The 13,241-nt window shown below is 58.6% G+C and overlaps 1 protein-coding gene across 1 annotated transcript in view; it reads left to right on the forward strand.

Moving 5' to 3' along the window:
• GAK (cyclin G associated kinase) overlaps positions 1 to 13,241 on the forward strand; it is a 52,950-nt gene that overhangs the window by 21,660 nt on the left and 18,049 nt on the right. The window contains 5 exon segments of the mRNA XM_043573221.1: positions 1,309 to 1,444; positions 1,759 to 1,871; positions 3,728 to 3,818; positions 5,770 to 5,893; positions 12,740 to 12,789. Coding sequence (XP_043429156.1) covers positions 1,309 to 1,444; positions 1,759 to 1,871; positions 3,728 to 3,818; positions 5,770 to 5,893; positions 12,740 to 12,789 — 514 coding nt within the window.

Raw genomic sequence — 13,241 nt, forward strand, 5'->3', positions numbered from 1 at the left:
CCGTGCCTCTGGGCGGGGGTTCTGGCCTGCCCACTCCGCTCCCCGTCCCTCTGGCCACCCTTCTTCTTTTTCTTCTCCTTTCCTTGTCACAAGAACCACCGTGATTGCCCTTAGTGGAGCGGAACCAAGCGTAAGTTGGGTGGAGTGTCCACGTGCTGCAGAGTCCCGGGGTGGCACCTTGTGCCCGGACCCGTCTGCCGCCTGCAGGCCTGGGCCTGAGCTCCCCCTGCGCAGAGCCCCTTCAGAGAAGCCGGGGCTTCGTGCGGCCTGACCAGTCCCAGCCTTGGGTCTTTTTGCCGGTCTGGCCATGGCCAGAGTGAGGGCCGGGCCCCGACGCCTAGGCGACCCCGCTCCCTTCACCTTTCTGAAACCCTGTGGCCATTCCTGCCTGGTGTAGCGCTCCTCCTGGGGTCCGCTGACCCCTTCGTCCAGCATCAGGGTGTGGAACTTGGGGAGCGCAGCTCTGAGCGGCCCGGGGCTGCGCTCGCCAGTGCGGAGGCACCCTGCCCCTTCCCTGGCCTCTCCGAGCAGGGACAGCCCCAGACCTCCCAGGCCGCCTCCAGTGCTGACCTTGCCGTGGGTGTGACGGGCTCCACCCCGTCTAAAACGTGTGAATCGGTAGGATTTGCACGCTGGAGCCTTTTCTTGGGATGGTGGCAGCCTGTGGTGTCAAACTCACCGCGCATCTCCTTTCCACCCCAGTAGGTGCTCCTCAGCACGGTCGGCTGGGGGACACTCGTACGCACACACAGGCGGTTGGTTGATGGGGGGACTGACGTTGGGTGCCGAGGGCGTGGCCTCCCCTGGGTCCTGAGTGCCCTGCTCGGTCTGGGCCACGAGTGTGCCCGCATCGGAGGCCACAGGGCTAGCCGGCAGTGGCAGACCCTCAGGACCCGCAGGCCTGCTCCCTGCCTTTCTGCCCTAGTGGTCTCTAGAGCTGCCCTGCTGGGTCCCAAGTGACTGAATGTGGGAACTTTTCCCTTTGAAAGGACCTCTTGCTGAGAAAATAAGATTGTTGTTGTTTGTTCTTCCTCTGATCTCCATAGTTTGTGCCTGATGAGGGCAGAGAGTGGGCTGGGTGTGCCTGGAACTCAGACCAGGGTGTGGCTCCAGCTCCTTGACCTTTGGCTGGATGGGCCCCGCCCCCTCCCCCACCCTCTCAGCCCCCACCTCCTCAGCCCCCTCCCCCCTCAGCCCCCTCCCCCACCCTCTCAACCCCTCCCTCCAACCCCCTCCCCTAGCTTCTCAGCCCCCTCCCCCACACCCCCTCCTAGCCCCCACCCCCACCACGCCCCCTGTCCCCTGCAGGCCCTGGGCTGCATCTTGTACCTGCTGTGCTTCAGGCAGCACCCATTTGAAGACGGAGCAAAGCTTAGAATAGTCAACGGGAAGTTCTCAATCCCTCCTGATGACACCCAGTACTCTGTGTTCCATGACCTCATCCGTAAGTCCCGCGTGCGGGGACCTGTGTCACATCCAGGGCCCCGGCTGTCCCCTGCCCCTCATGGCTGTGTGGCAGCCGCTCTGCTCAGGGCTTTTCTTAGCGCTCAGCCCCTTGTGAATTCTCGGTGCTTTGAGTGGCCGGTTCTGGTAACTTTGTGCCGTTTTCGCTGTGGCTCTCTCGTCATGTTTCCCTCTCGCGCTTGTAAGCGAAATCAGTGCTGTAAGTGGAATGAGGGGCCTCGGGTCTGTGATCTCGGGGAGGGTGGGCACTGCTGACCTCAGACCGTGACCTGAGCTCAGCTGCCTCTGCCCTAGGCGCTACGCTCAAGGTCAACCCCGAGGAGCGGCTGTCCATCACAGAACTGGTCAACCAGCTCCAGGAGATTGCAGCCGCCAGGAATGTGAACCCCAAGTCGCCCATCACTGAGGTAGGGGCCTTGACGGGTGTTTTCAGGACGTTTCCGTGAGAGGCCGCACCTGCTCTAGGGCAAGAGACACGGCTCCCCGAGGGGGCTCACGAGTGCCATGGAGCCTCCACAGGCCGGGGTGACAGGGGAAACGTCCCACCTGATCATAGGAGCCGGGGGAGTAAACCGGGCGTGGGGCCCTGGTGCTCAGTGCTTAACCTCCTGGGCTGGTTCCCTGCATCCCAGGGGCCAGGGCGAGAGGTGGTGAGGAGCACAGGTGAGGAGGAGGCCACGGAAGGTCACAGCGGGGTGAGGGGGAGAAGGCCACGGAACGTCGGGGGTGGGGGGGGGGGCAGTGGGTTCGGTCCAGAGAGAGCCTGGGAGCAGTCTGGCGCTAAAGCAAGTCGGCCCAGAGTGCCCACGTAGCCCCGCAGAAAACGTGCTCGTCCCCAAAGGCGAGCAGGGGCCCCGGGCGGCATGGGGAGGTGTCTGATCGGTGGGCAGGCCTGCCTGCGTGCGCACCCCTGGGGAGCTCCCCGTGGACAGACGCAGCTCCTGGTGGGTCCACTGCTGCGCGTGTCCTGATGCTAGTGCTTCTGAGACCTGTGCCCCACGCGTGCAAACCTTAAATCTCTTATGTAGGGGCCGAGTGTGCAGCGAGGCCGTCCTCCCCACGGGAAGGCAGCCCGCCACACAGGGCCGCACGCAGCAGACAGAGCCCCTCGAGAGGGGGAGTAGGAATCGAGTCTGAAACCCAAGAGTGGAGGCTTGCGAAGTGTTCGGCTGTGTGGTTTAATAGGATGCTGTGAAAAGGAACTTTAAAAGGAAAGCGGGTATCATTCACCTGCCTGTAACAACACAGTGTCTGAGATACCGAGCAGCATTCGTTAGTTTACAGGGAGTCGTCACGGTAGGGGATGTTCTGTTTCTTCCAGAAATTGATGAAGCAAATAGAGAATTTGCGAAGAGGAGACGTGGCCTAACAGTGGTAGTTGCCTACCACTTGGCGGCACGTGTGTTGTTTTCAGGAACTTGTAGGATGTTAATACCGATTCCCTCCTAGGTCACTAAGAAAGACAAGATGGCGTCACGTTCAGTAGAAACGATAGCACGTGTACCTCATTTCCTGAGTTTAACGTGGTAAAACTCCACCTCGATGGTCGTATTTTGTAAAGCTTCACCAAAAACCCTAAAGCACACTACCGAGTGACTTATAAAACAAGTAACCGGCAGAAACTGCATCTTCCCTGAGACTGAGGAAGGCTGAGCAAGGCTGAGGCCGCCCCAAGGGGGCTGGGCAGGAGGCCTGCGCCGAGCGCCTTGCCTCCGGGCTGCACGAATCTCTTCGAGGCTCCAGCCCCACACTGGCCTCGGGCTCAGCTCGCGAAAGAGCCTCACTGTGCACAGCCCGCTGCCCCGCTCCTGTGGCAGCCAGAGGGCGCGAGCCGACTGAGTCTGGGTGCACCTCCCCACACAAGATGCCTCAGCCCCGAGGGTCTGCCGTCTGCCCTGCGTCGCCGTGGAGCCTTGGCGTGCGGTGGGCGTGCAGGGAGCACTTGCAGAGCTGGGCAGGTTCACGGCTGCCTCCTCTGTGTTAGGTGTGTGCCCGAGCACGTCGGCTCCAGAACAGCACATGGGCAGGTCACTTGTCAGTGTGGTCTGCCTTTTGGTTCAGCTGGGCTGTTCAGAGTCCGGGAAGTTCTCTTGGATGTTTTAGTAAGTCAGGTAGAGAGAGCTAGGTTAACTGGGTGGCCAGCGTACCTGGGGCCCACAGGCACCTTGTGCCAGCATCTGAAGGTTTTCTGTTTGGGGAGGAGCCACCTGAACCCTGGCCCCGGCCTCTGGAGATTGATTATTTGCATTTGGAATCATTGCAGCTCCTAGAGCAGAATGGGGGCTATGGGAATGCTGTCCCGTCTCGAGGGCCTCCCCACCTCGGGGGCTCCAGCAGCAGTGGCTACAGTGGAGGTGAGTGCCCCCTGCCTTGTGCCCCCCCCCCCGTTTGCCCCTGGGGTTACCATGCTCCCGCTGTGTGCAGCGCACCTGACAGCAAAACACAGGCTATGTGTTCAGGGCCCCCAGGACCACCCTCAGGTTCAGATTCCCCGGAACCGCCAGGACTCAATGGAACTGACACACTCAGGACCACAGGGGACAGGGGAAGAGGCGTGAGCATCAGCTGTCCTCTCCCGACACCATCAGGGCGGTACCGGTCCTCTGTAGCATGGAGTGACAACTGGCGGTGGCCACACGGGCACTGCCACCCACCCGCGTGGCTCACTCCGCCTCGGAGGCCCACAGCCGCTCTGTAAGTCACTTCTTGGCGTGTAGAGGAGGGCGTGCCTTGAAGGGCAGAGAGTAGCGAGGAGGACAAGTACGTCAGAAGGAGGGTGTGGGGAATAGAGCGGCCGTGGTAGGATCTGGGGGGCTGGAGGGCTCCAAGTGGGGACTCAGACGGGGGTGGCGGAGGGTCGGCTCTGGCAGCAGTGGAGGTGAGGCCGGCGGCCTTCTATAGCTCAGGTCACGTGTGGTGAGCGACCTCTACTCCCCTCGGCCAGTGTGTATCAGGATGGGTTGGGTACCCAGCAGTGGCATAACTGTGTCCCCACAGAAGCCCTCAGCCTGAGCTCTGTGTGGCCATGCCTTGGAAAGCTCTGGAAGGCCATGCCAGGACGTGCTTCTCTGCCACGGGCCCCCGTGCTCATCCCCCACCTCTCATTCTTCGGGGCGTGGAGTCCTGGGTCCTTCAGCTGTCCCCGCCAGCCAACAGGGCCCGTGCCCTAGGCGCTCCATATCCGTGCACATTGGGCCCCGGGTGCCTCCCTGAGTGTCCCGTGTGTGGGGCTGCCTCATCTGCCATGGTGGGGGGCGGCGGGGGGGGGGGGGGGGGGTGGTTCTCAAGGCCCCAAGGGACGACCCGGCCGCACATGTGCTCACACCACACGAGCGGTGGTGCCTGGCCAGGGCTGGGCCAGCTACTGCCTAGTGACAAACCAACAGGAACATCTCACGTGTGGGCCATGTCGTCCAGCCTCGTCCCAGCCGCGGGCCGGCCGTCTGGCAGCTGGTGCTGCTGCTTCACGCCCAGAGGCTGCCGGAGAGGCCCCCGCGGCACAGATGCAGTCGTAGATCGTGCTCGTCTCTTCGCACCGGCGTCTCCCGCCGAGCCCCCTTTGATGACCCCACCGTTGAGGCCCTGGGGTTTCAGGGACTGCCTTCTTTTGCTACCACCCTGTTCTCATCCAGGCCGCCGTGTCCTGCAGGTGCCCCCCGTTTGGAGCTGTGGTCAGGAGCCTGGGCTCTATGCCAGCAGCCCTGTCCCTGCAAAAGATAGAATCGTGCCCCAGGCATGCCCAAGGTCTACCATGTGGCCTGTGGCCTGGCTTGGGGTGACCGGGCCTCCCCCCTGTCCGGCCCACCCCGCGTTCTCCCCCCTCATCCTTCCCCACCCTTTCCCCCGCTAAGCGTCTGTGGTGTCTGTGTCCACCAGGCTGCCTCCCCTTCGCTGGTCCCCTCAGCGCGAGTTAGTGCACCGGAGAGTCCCAGCTGGCATCCAGTGCATGCTGGGAATGGTCTGGTGGGACATCACCGAGACGGGAATGGAGGGCCACGTGTGCCCAGAGGGACCAGCTCCTCTTCACGGGGCCCAGCTCCTGCCCTGGGGACAGAGCAGCTGGCTCGGCACTTTGTGGGTGCCGGGCAGGGCGGGGCTCCCCCCCAGGCTCAGGCAGCATTTGGCTGGTTTCGTTCCTGTGCCCGGATACTGTGCGCTGATGGTCGGGCTTGACAGGAAGCAGGGCTCCCTGCCCGTTCTGGTTCTCCCGTCTCCCCAGGAGCTGGCTCCCACCTACGCCTCTCGCGGCCCCGCCTCCAGCCCCAGGCCGTGCTGTGACTTGAGCCGACTTGTCTTTGCTTCCAGGCCTGGCGCTTGCCGAGTACGACCAGCCCTATGGCGGGCTCCTGGATATCCTGCGGGGGGGCACCGAGCGCCTCTTCATAAACATCAAGGACACCTCCTCCAAGGTCATCCAGTCCGTTGCCAAGTGAGTGAGGGCACGTGGGCACGGCGTCTAGATGACAGTGACAGCACGTGATCTCTTTGTAGTAGGGGTTTCCCGACCTTTGGGCTCTGTCCCGCCTCCAAACCTGGCAGGACCTGCACTTGAGGCTGCTGGTGAGCGTGTGATGCCATCGGCACTGGCTGTGCCATCAGCCTCGTGGGCCCAGGCAGGGGGGGTGGCGCTGCCCGATGGGGGTGCCTCGGCCACCCGTTCCCACCCCTGCCGCGGAGGGGCACATGGGAGTGCCCGAAGCCACGGGGCCCTGCCACTCTCGCCCCCGGGAGGTCTTTTCCATGGAGAACCTGAGCCGCCAGCCTCAGCGCCTCCCTTGCTCCGGGACAGTGCCCCTCGCATTTGTGTGGTTTCTCCTCCGTGGCGTGGAGCCAGGGGGACAGTGGAGGGGCCCAGGACACCTCACGACCGCAGGCCCACCTGGGCTGCTTGGGTTTGAGCGTGTGGGTAAATCAAGTCGCTTTGTGAGCAGGTTGTTGAGGGGAGTGCACATGTGCACAATTGGGGGCTACCCTCTCATCCTGGACACCGGCCCGAGGCCCTCGTGGCCAGCACACATGGCCTGCGTTTGCCAGGTCCTCCGGAGGCATCTCCACTATGCCTAGGGAGCTCCCCGGGAGCCTCACAGGCCCGGGTCTCCGGCACGCTGCCCCCCGCAGGCCAGCTGAGGGGTGTCAGCGTCCACGTGAGGCTCTGCTTCTCTGTGCCGATGGTTTCAGGGGATGATCCGTGGGAGCTGGTTCTCAGGCAGGGGGTCGGGACCCTTGTTCTCTGTAGTTACCACGTGTGTCTGATTGCGTGGAGGCTCCTCGGCTTTCCCTGTTCTTGTGCGTGCGCACACCAGCCGCGGACGACACGGGTAAAGTCGCACACACGTTGCGTGAGCACGCGCACACCTGTGTGAGTGGTGCATGTGTGAGCACTGTGTTATATAGCAGCGCGCACGCAGTCTCCGATGTGACTTTATGTAACGACGAGAGACTTGATTTCTACTGGCTGTGGATCAGTGTCCCAGGCCACGCCTTGTCGAAGGAGCTCTCCGGGTCTGTCCCTGGGGTCGGGAGCCGTCCGGCTGCTGTGGCTCACGTTCTGGTTGGGGGGCCCAGACAGGACAGGCGGGGCCGCCTGTGGCCTGCAGGCTCGCCTGCTGTCTGCCGGCGCTTCTCCGCTCGCGCCTCCAATGAGGGGCGACCTCACACGGTGCTGCCGTGTCGTGGGCCCCTCCACGTGGCTCGCCTCGCGGGCCGTCATCCTCTGCGTGTCGTGCGGCCGCGGCACCGGCAGGGCGGGCGGCAGGTCTCATCCCGGCAGGTGACGTTGCAGGGGTCTTGGGGCTGGCTTCTGGGACCGGAGGGCTCTGGAGCCATAGCCCCTGACGACGATGAGCGGGAGGTTCCCGAACGCGGGAGAAACTACTCGAGTCTCTCTGAAAAAGGCGCACCAGCTGTGCGGAAGCCCTGTTTCTTGCTGGGCCTCAGGCGTGAGGCGGGTCCGGCATTTCCCGGCCTCTCCGCTGAGGTGCAGGGAGAGAGCAGACAGGCCTCGGCTGCCAGCCTCTCCAGGGTGGGTGCGGGGGCTGGGTGCCCGTGGCCTGCCGTGCGACCAGGATGCCGGCGCCCCGAGAAGCCAGGGCTGGGAGGCAGTGCGGCCGGAGGGGGAGGGCTTGGTGCCACGTGCTCGTGCACTCGTGCACTGCTCTCGAAAGCAGCTTTGAGAAACGAAGGAACGTAAAATCGTTGCTTGTGTGTGTGTTTCTCTTTTAACGTTTTTTTAATTTTGAGAGTAAGCGTGTGAGCAGGGAAGGGGCAGAGAGGGAGAGAAGCCCAGGCAGGCTCCCTGCTATCGGCCCACATGGGGCTTGAACTCACGAACCGTGCGATCGCGACTTGAGCTGAAACCGAGAGTCGCACGCTCCACCGGCTGCACCCCAGGGGCCCCCGTTGCGTGTCAGGCTAGAGGTGGTGGTGGTTCGCTTCCGGATTTAGCTGCTGTTGCGACTGACTCTGGGTTTGTGCAGCTCTCTTCCACCCTCAAGTGGAATATTAACGAAAAGTAATAACCCTAACAGCGCACCTCCGCCGGGCGGCACGAGCAGAATGCGGTCTGTGCCTCGGGTGGCGGCCTGGGGATGTTAGCAGATGTGCCTCGGGGCGCGGGCGCACAAGTCTGGGAGGCTGCTCGGGGTCATCCCGGCGCGATGGTGAAATCGGAGCGCAGACGAGGATGAAACAGGGTATCACCCGGTGTCCTCAGGGTCAAAGGTTTCTAGAACAAGAGAAAGAGGATACGTGTCAGGGTCCCGGGACCATCCCCAGGGTGGAAGGTTTGCCGAAGGACACCCGAGACTGGGCGCGGAGTCGTCCTCACAGCTGGGATTTTCCTCAGAGATAGGACGCGGGTCAGCAGATCAGCGCTGGGAAAAGGCTCCCGGCACGAAGTGTGAGGGAACAGGCGGGGCTTCCCGAGTCCTCGGCCGTGGCGTCACGTGGGAGGTGCTTGATTCCCCGCCCGAGCCGCTGCAGCACAGGTGAAGAAGCGTTGTCACCCAGGGTGTGGGTTGCGGCTGCTCTCGGGCACCCTCCGCTGAGCACACACCAGCCTCCGGACTCTAGAGGGAAAGCAGGTGTGAGCATAAGCACGTCTTGGTGCAAGCAGTCTGGGCACAGGGGCCACTCCTGCCAGGTCTGGGAGCAGCGAGGACCCTCCTGAACCGGCAGCCGCAGCCGAGGACCAACTTGCAAGCAGGCCTCTCAGGGTGAGCGGCTCGGCCTGCGTAACTGTCTTCCTCCCGGGCTGCAGACGCCTCGGATACCGACAGACTCGGGAGCTTACGGTGAAGCAGACAAACCCGGGGCTGACCCTGACGGGCCATCTGTCTAGCCAGCACGCAGACAGCCAGAGCCTCGGACGGGGGAATGGCAGAAGACGCTGGTGCTGGCCCTTTCCTCAGATGTGACCAGTAGCGGTGACGTCTGTGCGCGTGACCACCAGGGCCCGGCAGCCATGCTCTGTCCCTCACCGGGCCCGCCAGCCGTGTCCACCAAGAGTTCTCCGTTTGGGTCCCCTGTGGGTTCTGTGGCCACCGCACGGCTCCACGTGCCACAGGAGGGCCCAGTTAAGTAAGGCCTTGGTGCAGGTGGCATCGGGCATTAACTGACTCTCCGGGGCCATTGAGCAGCCCAGCCCCTCTCTGGTACAGCCGGAGCCCTTTCATAGGGCGCGTGGGCCCCGGAGTCCTGGGAGGCCTCTCCCTGGAGGAGGGCCTCCCTGTGCACGCAGACCCAGCACACGCAGCAAGCGTGTGCCCACGGCCGCTCCGTGTCCCAGAGTGTGTGTGGCCCGTGGGCCCGTGGATGTGCACGTCTGCTCGCACGTGTTTCTATTTCTGTGACCTGCCTGATTGAAGTTTTTGTTTTATTGGTATTGTACGTTCTGTTTTTAAGTGTTTATTTTGAGGGAGAGAGTGCACACGCACGAGTGGGGGAGGGACAGAGAAGGAGGAAGAGAGTCCCAAGCAGGCTCTGCACTGTTGGCACAGAGCTCGACGCAGGGCTCTGTGCCACGAACCTCAAGATCATGACCTGAGCCGAAATCAGAAATCGGTGCTCAACTGACTGAGCCACCCAGGCGCCCCTGAGAGAGGTTTTTTTTTTTTTTAATGTTTTCTAATGTTTATTTTTGAGAGACAGGGCACGAGTGGGGAGAGGGGCAAAGACAGAGGGACATACAGAATCCGAAGTAGGCTGCAGGCTCTGAGCTGTCAGTGTAGAGACTGATGCAGGGCTTGAACCCATGAACTGTGAGATCATGACCTGAGCCAAAGTCGGACACTCAACTGAGCCACCCACGTGCTCCAGGAGAGCTAATTTTTAGATGGTATCGCTCAGTCTGTAAATTCATTGCACTATAAATAAAAAATCCTGGTGTTTTTACAGATTTTGATCTTAAAATTTGTATGTAAGTTACCCAGAATTGCCAGCAATATATTTTTTTTAATGAGAATAGGGGACAAACCCATTCTGTGTCACTTTTCTTCAAACACGGGTACTGTGCTGGTGTAGGTGAAGTGAGCAGACCACTAACTAGTACCCAGCTATGTGGGACTCATGTAAAACTAATGAAACCCAGAAGTCTGGAAGAAAGTCACGGGATACTTATCGAGTGGTGCTGAGACCATAGGTATCTATGAAAAAATTGGATCTTTATCCAGTAACAGCTAAATACATTAATCCTGATTAATTAGAAGGTCTAATTGTCAATAGCAATTTTTTAGGGAAAATAAAAATACAGAGGGAGCGTTTTTATAACAGTGGAGTAAGGTAGATTTCTTAACTCTAACAAAAATTGCATAATATGCAGCCGTGGAAAGAATGATTATAAACTTAAAATAAAAATCTAATGTTCCTCAAAATCACATTTCTTTTAAATTTCCAAAAAGAGTTTCACCTGGGTGGGTCATCCGGTTAAATATCCGGCTCTTGATTTCAGCTCAGGTCATATCACGGTTTGTGGGATTGGGCCCCGCGTTGGGCTCTGAGTACAGCGCCTGCTTCGGATTCTCTGTCTGCCTCCCTCTGTCCTTCCCTTGCTCGCTTGCTTGCACGTGCACGTGCTCTCTCCCTCCTTCTCAAAACATAAACATTTTTGTAAAAAGTAAAAATAGGGGCGCCTGGGTGGCTCAGTCGGCTAAGCGTCCGACTTCGGCTCAGGTCACGATCTCGTGGTTTGTGGGTTCGAGCCCCGCGTCGGGCTCTGTGCTGACAGCTCGGAGCCCGGAGCCTGTTTCAGATTCTGTGTCTCCCTCTCTCTCTGACCCACCCCGTTCATGCTCTATCTCTCTCTCTCTCTCTCAAAAATTAAACGTTAAAAAAAAAAAAAGTAAAAAATAAATTTCCAAAAAGCTATGGCAGTGACTGGGAGTAAATACGTTTAAACCACATAACTGACAAAAGAATGGTACCTATTACGTGCAGTGAGTTATGCAAACTAGTAGGCAAAAAAAAAAAAAAAAAAGGCACAGAGGCGACTAGCAGTGGCCAAACCATGAATAAACTCTTAGGAGATGCTCAGCTGCATTATTATTTTGTAGGCATCACGTACAGGAGTCTTGTCTGGTCCACTGTGACCGTCTGTGTCTTCTGACTGATAGTCACGTGGATTCTTGGTGTCCTGGGTGGGCGCCTACCACGTCTGCTCCATTTCCTGCTCGTTGCCCGGCCTTCTGTGGCTTTAACTGGGCATTTCATAGGGTCCCTTTTTCCTTTCTTATCATATCGGTTATCCCTATTTTTAAAAAAAGTAACAGCTTTTTTACTAGTTGCTCTGGAGTTCGCAGTACATGTTTACAGCTGACCCACGTCTACACAGGCAGCCCGCACCAGCCCCCCAACCCTCTGTCACCCCACGATGGCACTGCGCCCCATCGCTGTGCTCGTGCTAGCATTCGCTTTACCCGCACAAACGCACGCGAGTATGCGAGTCGTTGATGCGGCAAGTGCACAGGTGGGCGTGTCGTTGCCGTGGCGAGTTTGAACAAGCAGTTTTCTCCTGACTCCATCAAGAGCAAGAAACATAAAAGTGTTCATTTCACTGTCGCTTCTTTGGAGTTCTTTTGTGTAGACCCCGTTTCCGACCGAATCATTCTCCTTCTCTCTGAAGAGCATTTCCTTCCAGGCAGGTCTCCTGGCAGCATTTTCTCCCAGTGTTTGGGTCACCTCTGGAGGGTGATTCCCAGGGGATGGAGGTCTGGGCTGGTGGGTGTTTCTCTCAATACTAAATATTTCACTGTGTCCTTGCTCACGTGGCTTCTGGAGAGCGGACAGGTGCACTTCCTGTCTTTGTTTCTGTGCAGGTAAGGTGTTTTATCCCTCTGTCCCCTTTCCACGTTTTTTTCCTTTGGTTTTCTGCAGTTTGAAGATGAGATGCCTGAGTGTAGGCGACTCGGTATTTATCCTGCCTCGTGTTCTCTGAGCTTCCTGGATCGTGGTTTCGCGTCTGACATGATTTGAGGGAAATTCTCAGTCCTTGGTGTTTCAGACCTTTCTTCTGTACCTGCTCTCTTTTCTCCTTCTGGTGTTCCCGTTAAATGTACGATACACCTTTTGTGGTTCCACGTTGCCGGTGATTTTGTTCTGGGTTTTTTCAGTCTTTGTTCCCTTTGCTTTTCATTTTTTAAGGATTCTATTGATAGATCCTCTAGCTCAGAGACTTTTTCCTCGGCCATGTTCAGCCTAATCAGCCCATCAAAGGCCTGTGTTATTTCTGCCACCGCGTTTCGTATCTCCGGCATTTCTTTTTGGTTCTTTCTTAGAATTTTTATCTCTGTTCTTACGTGCTGTCTACTTTATCAGTTAGAGCCCTTAGCATATTAGTCATAGTTGGTTAAGTTCCTGGTCTGACAGTTCCAGTGTCCCTGCCATGTCTGGTTCTGATGTTTTCTCTGTCTCTTGAAACTGTGGGCCTTGTAACTTTTCTCGTGAGCCAGACATGATGTGCTGGGCCAAAAAAACTCTCTTCCGTTTTTGTTACTGTCTCCTTTTAAAGCCAGCCTCTGCAGTCACGCCTCTTCAGAATAGAAGCGCAGTAGGTTTCTACCGGGTCTCTGCCTCTCCGTCTCTTAGACGTCAGCTCCATGCACACGGCTGGAGCACACTCACACGTATACATGCACCCATGCGCACACAACGTTTCCCGTGCGCTGCGGCCTGGACGGCGAGATCCCCCACAGCCTCTCCAGGACCTGCTCCAGTTTAAGCTCTTGTGACTTAACTGTAGAAATTTCTGGGATTAACCAAGCGCTCTTCTTTCTAATTCCAGTTATGCGAAGGGAGACTTGGACATATCTTACATCACATCCAGAATTGCTGGTATGTTTGTCACTGTTGACCATAGGACGTGCTTCTCATTCCCTCCTGAGGACAACTCGTGGGACGCTGGCCTCCAGCATATCCCTTGCTTCAGTGTCAGGCAGAACGTGCAGGATGTGGTCTGGGGCACCTGCAGTGGACAGTGCCAGTGTCGATCCAGTTTCTCCCCCTGGTCTGGAACTTCCTGGAACTCTGAGGTCATAAGGGGAATGATGCAAGGCACATTTGAAACTTGGGTCTCCCGACCAAACCCACACCCAAATCTCGACCCTTGGAGACGCTGCTCTGTGGCAGGCCCTCTGACTGAACTTCTGTCCCAGAGGCACTGTCTGGAGATCCCAGAGGGTCTTGCTTGTAAATGGCAGGCATTGGAGGGGGTGGGGGTCTGTGCTCCCTCCGTTCTTGACATGCCCTGTACTCCTCAGTCAGCAGCTGGAGGCGGGGGGGGGCGG

This window comes from Prionailurus bengalensis, chromosome B1 (genome assembly GCF_016509475.1).
Source record: "Prionailurus bengalensis isolate Pbe53 chromosome B1, Fcat_Pben_1.1_paternal_pri, whole genome shotgun sequence".
NCBI lineage: Eukaryota > Metazoa > Chordata > Mammalia > Carnivora > Felidae > Prionailurus > Prionailurus bengalensis.